Consider the following 7,808-nt stretch of genomic DNA (forward strand, 5'->3'; position numbering starts at 1 on the left):
GCTCGACTATGTTTCTTCTGGCACACCAACATACTGGCCGGCAGACCCAACGAAACTACCAGATTTAATAGACTTTGCGATTACCAAAAACATCCCTAAAAATCTGATAAGCGCCAATTGCCTATCGGATCTTTCATCTGATCACTCGCCTGTCCTGTTTATTCTACTGCGACATCCAGGAACATTGGAACAACCATTAAAATTGACCTCACAGAAAACCAATTGGGTTAAGTACAGAAAATATATCAGCTCACACATTGAGCTAAGTCCTCATCTCCACGATGAAGCCAACGTAGACAGCTTTGTTAATTCACTTGAGTCTGTACTCGTCTCTGCAGCTCGAGCCTCAACATCGCAAACTATAAATACACAAAGCAATAAAAAGACAAATCTACAAATCGAACAGCTCGTCCTCGAAAAGCGGCGTTCACGTCGCGAGTGGCAATTCCACAGATCGCCATCTACTAAGCAAAGCTTTAGACATGCCTCACGTCAACTTACTAAAGCCCTACAGCAAGAAGAAGCTTATGTCCACCGCCGCTATATAGAGCAATTGTCAACTTCTAGTACAAAACACTCACTATGGAGAGCTCACCCAACTCTAAGCTCACCGAAAGAAACAGTGATGCCTATTAGAAATCCCACAGGCGGCTGGGCGCGCAGCGATGCAGACAGAGCCAGCACGTTTGCCAATCACCTCAAAAATATCTTCCAACCAAATCCGGCCGCTAGTGCCTTTACTCTGCCGACTTTACCATATGAGCCTCAGCTTCAACATGAACCAATCGAGTTTCGCCCAAACGAAATCGCTAATATCATCAAAAACCAACTAAATCCGAAAAAATCACCAGGCTGCGACCTCATAACTCCCAAAATGATCATTGAGCTTCCATATTGCGCCGTCTGCACTATCACCCAGCTCTTCAATGCCATCGCAAAACTTGGCCACTTTCCAGCGAGATGGAAAAAGTCAATTATAATAATGATAGCAAAGCCGGGAAAAGACCACACAATTCCCACGTCGTATAGACCTATAAGCCTACTTTCATGCTTATCTAAACTCTTTGAGAAATGCATTCTGACTCGAATAAACACATACCTAAGGATCCAGGAAGGAATCCCGTCACATCAGTTTGGGTTTCGTGAAAAGCACGGTACAATTGAGCAGGTCAACCGGATAACAGCAGAAATTCGGAATGCATTCGAAAAACGCGAGTACTGTACCGCAATATTTCTAGATGTCTCTCAAGCATTTAATAGAGTCTGGCTAGAAGGTCTAATGTACAAAATCAAGACAATGCTCCCTTGTAATACCCACAAGCTTTTAGAGTCTTACCTCTACGACAGAAAATTTGCTGTGAGGTGCAACACTGATATATCTGACGAATTCACTGTTGGAGCTGGAGTTCCTCAAGGAAGCGTACTCGGACCAACATTATATGTTCTCTACACAGCAGACATCCCGACAAGCACACGATTAACAACATCTACGTTTGCTGATGATACAGCTATTCTTAGCCGCTCAAAATGCCCGATGCAAGCAACTGCGCAGCTAGCTCTTCATCTGGTGGATGTTGAAAAATGACTATCAGACTGGCGAATTAAAGTAAACGAACAAAAATGCAAGCACGTTACGTTCACCTTGAATAGGCAAAACTGCCCGCCCCTTACGCTAAACAACACCCTACTCCCGCAAGCAAACGAGGTAACATATCTAGGAGTACACCTCGATAGAAGACTCACATGGCGTCGGCACATAGAAGCTAAAAGAACCCACCTAAAGCTAAAAGCCAGCAGCCTTCATTGGATTATCAACGCTCGGTCTCCCATTTGCCTTGAATATAAAGTCCTGCTGTATAACTCGGTACTTAAACCTATATGGATGTACGGCTCCCAGTTATGGGGGAATGCCAGCAATAGCAATATTGACATAGTCCAGCGAGCTCAGTCGAAGATCTTGAGAACAATCACCGGGGCACCTTGGTACGTTCGCAACGAAAACATACATCGCGACTTAAACATTCTTCCAGTCAAAGATGTGATCGCAGAACAGAAGGAAAAGTACTTTAGCAAGCTATTGTCGCACCCTAACCACCTGGCGAGAGGTCTAACAAGGTTGAGTAACCAATCACGACTTCGTCGGAATGACCTACCCACCCAGCGACCGTCTTGAGGAACGTGCAACCAGAATGCAGTCTTAGTCTACTGTTAGTTAAATGTTAATGTTAAGATTTGAAAACTTATTGTTAGTCTCAAAATTAAGAGAAGATCCAATAAATAAAAGCAAAGTTTAATAAAAAAAAAAAAAAATACACACAAGTATTTCACAACATCTTCGCTGGCGCGCAGGACGCTGCGCAATTCACTAGCACAGCCATGATCCAATCCGTTCCCAAATTTAAGATGCCGTTCCCAAATTTACAATCAATCACAAACATAGAAATGTTCTTCACAAAATTAGAAAGTTGGTTCGGACTACAAGAATTTGGTGCACGAAAAGACCAAGAAAAGTTCGCTGCAGTCATCGCCTACGCAGACCCCAAATACCTAGAACACGTACACGATCATGTCAACAATCCACCCGAAACAGCCCCTTCTTCCACCTTAAAGGAAGCGATCCTTTCAAAGTTTACGGACTCGGAAATGGTACGTTTGGGCAGACTCGCAACTGGAATTCAGCTCGGCGATAGCCGACTTACCTGCCAACTGCAGCAAACAAAGGCAACCTGCGACGAATCAGTAATACGACGCTACTGGATCAAACGTTTTCCTCCTCCCGTACACGCGGGAATTGTCGGCATGATAGGAAGCTCACCGCAGACCAAACTCTCACAACTGGCAAAAGCAGCCGATGCAGTTATGGACTTCTTAAACGACGATGCGGCTGACCACGTTTATGCTTTTTCAAAAAACAAACAACAGCAGTCTCATCAAGAAGAACGCGTCATAACGCTGACCAAACGACTCGACGATAACGACTAGGCTCTGAATCAGATCAACAACAAACTGTATGGCGCCCAACATGGGGCAACGACGCGGCTTTAATTATCCTTTAAGGATATTCGAAAATATAAAGTTGCAATGCCCGATTTCCTTTAACCTTTTCTTACCCCGAATAGTATTTTTTTTTGTTTTTTTTTTCCTCTTCATTCAAAGTCAATTCTTTAATTTCTTTTTTTGTTTGATTAGGTTTTTTTAATTGAGATTGTTCATGCTCCTAAGCTGGGAGTGTGTCCCTCTTCAAGGAAGTTAATCAAACAAACTTCTATAGTATTTTTTTGTGGAGATTTTGTTTTTTTTTTATGGAGATTGCTCAGGCTTCGCAAGTATGGAGTCTGTTCCTCTTCAAAAACAAGCGAAACTCCAGTAGTAATTGTTCATTCCGGTTTTATTTTTATATTTCGACTTGAATTGAGATTTTTTTTGTTTTCGCAAGCTGGAAGCGGATTACTCTTCAAGGAAGAAATTCATTTAAATTTTATTAGAATCTTTTGGTCATTTTTGGATTGAGATGGTACAAGCTTTGGACGAACGGAGCTTTTCCCTCTCCAAATAAGACATTTGAAATTAAATAAATAATTTTAGTCCTTGGCTAGGAAGAATAAAATAAAATAAATAGGGTTTTAACTAATGGCGAGAGTTCTGAAGGATAAGTCCCAATTCAAATTTATAAACAATAATTTGATAACGAAAATTGATAATTCACCTTTATTGATCAACAGTACCCATACATATATAGTTTTTTTACGTAACAAAACATCCATTACCCCACTAAAATTATTAGGCAAATTTAAAGTAACAATTATAATAATCATTCCATATCATGGCGGTTAGACGAAGTCTTGAAAATATCCCTGCATTGTCACAGCCCAGGGAATCTCATATTTGCACCATTTGCAATGAAGCTAATGAGGAAGCAGAATGGACTATAACCGCATGTAGGCATCAATACCCTTTGAGGTGTCTCACATCACAACTTGGCTTGAAACCAACGCCACTTGTCCACTCTGCTGAAGGGCATGTAGTAGAAGCGAATTAGGGAATCCTGAAGCAGGTGAGGCCCGACAGTTGATCGAGGTAGTGCCATCGACTGGCAATAGTCCGCGTACAGGCACCATTCCGCGTACACGGCCTCAGACCAGGCAGGGTTCTCGTAATAATCGAGTTGCCACCACCATTCCCAGGGTAACTCGGAATACCATGCAGAATCCCGAAAGGGCGAACCATACGCGAAGTTCTTCGGCTGGCAACGGCGTCTCAGAAGAGCGGGTACACCAAATAATAGCAGGGGCCTTAGAAAATCAGATGTCGAGCTTGGCAGCGTCAATCTCTAATCAAATTAGTGCCACAATGGCAAATTTAAATCTGGGTCCAAGTCGTAGAGGATCACGGGGCGAAATTCCACTCGAATGGGATAATGAGGTACCCAGTTTTGTGTCTAGGGGTAACCCACCTCGCGATAATTTCCGAGAAAACATTCCGTCAAGAAATCGTTTAAGCAATCACTCAGTAGACAGACCAGATAGAGTATCTAGCGTAATTTCAAACTGGAACCTTAAATTTAGCGGATCCAATGGGGAAATCGCTATCGAGGATTTTATATATCGAGTGAATATTTTAACCACTCAGTGTCTAGATGGAAATTATGATTTGCTGTTTCAATTTGCAAACTTATTATTTACGGGTCCGGCATTGAAGTTTTATTGGCGAGTACATCGGTCTCCCGATCTCACAAATTGGTTTTGTTTGTGTGACCGACTAAAGAAAAGATATCAGGATCAACGATCAGATCGCGATATCAAAGAATCTCTACGACGTCGGAAGCAGGGAAACACCGAAACCTTTGATGACTTCCTAGATTCGATGCTAGGGATCGCGGACGCGTTAAGAGATCCGTTGTCTGACTCCGAAATAACGGAAGAGGTCCGACATAATCTGAGGGCGGAATTGAAACACTAGTTGTTGCATGTTCCAACACCAACCTTGGCGGCGTTGCGCACTGAATGCCACTGGCATGAAGAGTTCTTCAAAGGATTTCGTAATAGAGCCGTTTGTTCGCGACAAATACTCGACCTTCGCTTAACGAAATTCAATTTATTAACCAGACGGAGGAAGATTTTGATGGCGACCAGGAATCAAATGAAGTCTGTGCCATTCGTTCGACGGACAAAATCAAATGTTGGAACTGTGACGAAATAGGACATCGTTATCAAATTGTTTAAAAACTCGTCGCATATTTTGTTATGGGTGTGGGTCGATTAACACCTATAACCAATTGTTCGAAATGTCATCCCGGGTCGGAAAACCGATCTCGGGATATTCGCCAAAACCATTAAGCGAATATCCTTTTCAAATCTCGGAACCAATCAAATCAGAACCCGATGAAGACGAACTTAACGTAAACCCTATCAAATTTACTCCCTATCATAGACGTTTAGACAAACTACTATCGGACGGTGAAAGTAAGGACAGTTTAACAGCCTCAAGAGTTAAAAGTCTTAGCGCTGAGCGCATTCAAAATTATTTTAGAAATGTTCGGGAGCTAAAGAAAGTCGTAATTTCATCACTCTTACACAAGCATAACGACATTCGTCCCTTTTCACAAATACAAATATTAGGTCAACCATATTTAGCTCTGCTGGATAGCGGAGCCAACAAAAGTGTAATAGGTGGTGCTTTAGCAAAACGCATACTGGCAGAGAAAAATAATTTTAAGTCCCGAAAGGGGATGGTAAAAACCGCCGATGGGCAAATGCAGAATATCGCTGGAGTGATCACCGCATCATTGACGTTTAACACCAAGCATGACAACATAAAGTTTCTAATAGTACCGTCAATAAATCAGGATGTTATTTGCGGCATGGATTTCTGGAAGAAATTCGGAATTTCATTATCTTTAGTGGGAAATATAAGTGAGATAAACCAAACGGAAGGCGAAACGGAAAAAGACCAAATTCATCTTTCTCCTTCGGAGAAGCGTAGTTTAAAATCGGTAATAAATTCTTTTCCGTCCTTTGAGGTAGACGGGTTAGGGAAAACTTCTCTAGTAGAACATTCTATCGACACAGGGGAGGCCAAACCTATCAAACAGAGATTTTATCCTTTATCCCCTGCCAGGGAAAAACTTTTATGTGAAGAAATTGATAGAATGATCGCACAAGATGTAATTAAAGAAGCACCTTCATCAGCGTGGTCATCACCAGTAACGCTGTTAGTGAAACCAAACAAGGTTCGATTCTGTCTAGACGCAAGGCAACTAAATTCAGTCACCATAAAAGATGCTTATCCGATGCCTATATTAGAAGGGTTGTTGAGTCGATTGCCACCCGTGCACTGTATTTCGAAAATTGATCTCAAAGATGCCTTTTGGCAAATCGAGTTAGATTCTCAATCAAGGGCGAAAACAGCGTTCACAGTCCCCAATCGACCGTTGTATCAATTCAAACGTATGCCATTTGGATTGTCCAATGCGCCGCAGACTCTCTGTCGACTAATGGATATGGTGATTCCATATAATATGAAATCTCATGTTCTAGTTTACCTTGACGATTTATTAGTTCTATCTTCAACATTTGAGGATCATCTGAAACACTTAGCCGAAGTAGCTGTCCAACTTCGAAAGGCGGGGTTGACCATAAATGTCGCGAAAAGTCAATTTGGCTTGAAACATGTACAGTACTTGGGTTTCATAGTAGGGGAAGGAACGTTGCAAACCAACACTGAGAAGGTTAGAGCAGTAGCCGAATTTCCCGTTCCCAGTACTCAGAAACAGCTAAGGCGGTTTTTGGGAATGACTGGTTGGTACCAGCGGTTCTTATCCCAATACTCCACCGTAATATTTCCACTAACGGAGCTCTTAGGAAAGAAGGCGTTCAAATGGAATGAGCAAGCTCAATCCGCATTTGAAGAAATAAAAAAGAGACTTTGTTCAGCACCTCTATTAATGCACCCCAACTATGAAAAGCCTTTCATTGTCCAATGTTACGCATCTTTTCATGGAGTGGGAGCGGTACTCGCTCAGTTAGATGACAACAACGTAGAAAGACCAATTGCCTACATGTCAAAGAAATTAAACAAGGCTCAGCGTAATTATACCGTAACCGAAATAGAGTGTTTGGCTGTTGTTTTGGCAGTTTTGAAGTTTCGAATGTACATCGAAGGGCATCCTTTCAAAATTGTTACGGATCATGCCAGTTTACGGTGGTTAATGAAACAGACCGATCTTAGTGGTAGATTGGCCCGATGGGCACTCAAATTACAACGATACACCTTTCAAATTGAACATCGAAAGGGATCGCAGAATATAGTTCCCGATGCGCTTTCTCGTTCTTTCGAAGAACAGGATGCGGTATATGCTATTGAGTCAGAGCTTTCACCAACAATTGATTTAACGTCAATTGCCTTTCAATCCGAAGAATACACGGCACTAAAAGACAAGTTTATCGAAGCCGGATTACCCGATTTCCAGGTTATCGACAATTTCCTTTACCATCGAAATTGCTTTTCCACAACTGGAAATAGAGATGAGGTTTGGAAATTGTACGTTCCAACCGCCCTGCGAGAGGATGTTATCCGCTCTAGTCATGATCAGCCTTCTTCGGCATATGGGGCGTAGCCAAATGTTTGGAACGTATCCGACGAAATTTCTTTTGGCCAGGATTGGCTTCAGACGTTCGGCAATATATTGGAAAATGTGAATTGTGTAGGACGTCAAAGTATCCAAATCATAGCCAAAGACCACCTATGGGAAGCCAGATCATCAGTGATCGACCTTTTCAAAGATTGTATATTGATTTTATAGGGCCTTT

The 7,808-nt window shown here is 42.1% G+C and overlaps 1 protein-coding gene across 1 annotated transcript; it reads left to right on the forward strand.

Moving 5' to 3' along the window:
- Positions 1-2,442: 2,442 nt before the first annotated feature.
- LOC123257654 lies at positions 2,443-2,982 on the forward strand. Its single transcript, XM_044717474.1, has one exon. It carries the CDS (start codon positions 2,443-2,445, stop codon positions 2,980-2,982), a length of 540 nt encoding a protein of 179 aa, XP_044573409.1.
- The last annotated feature ends 4,826 nt before the right edge of the window (positions 2,983-7,808 follow it).

The sequence above is a fragment of the Drosophila ananassae genome, chromosome XR (genome assembly GCF_017639315.1).
Source record: "Drosophila ananassae strain 14024-0371.13 chromosome XR, ASM1763931v2, whole genome shotgun sequence".
Classification (NCBI taxonomy): Eukaryota; Metazoa; Arthropoda; class Insecta; order Diptera; family Drosophilidae; genus Drosophila; species Drosophila ananassae.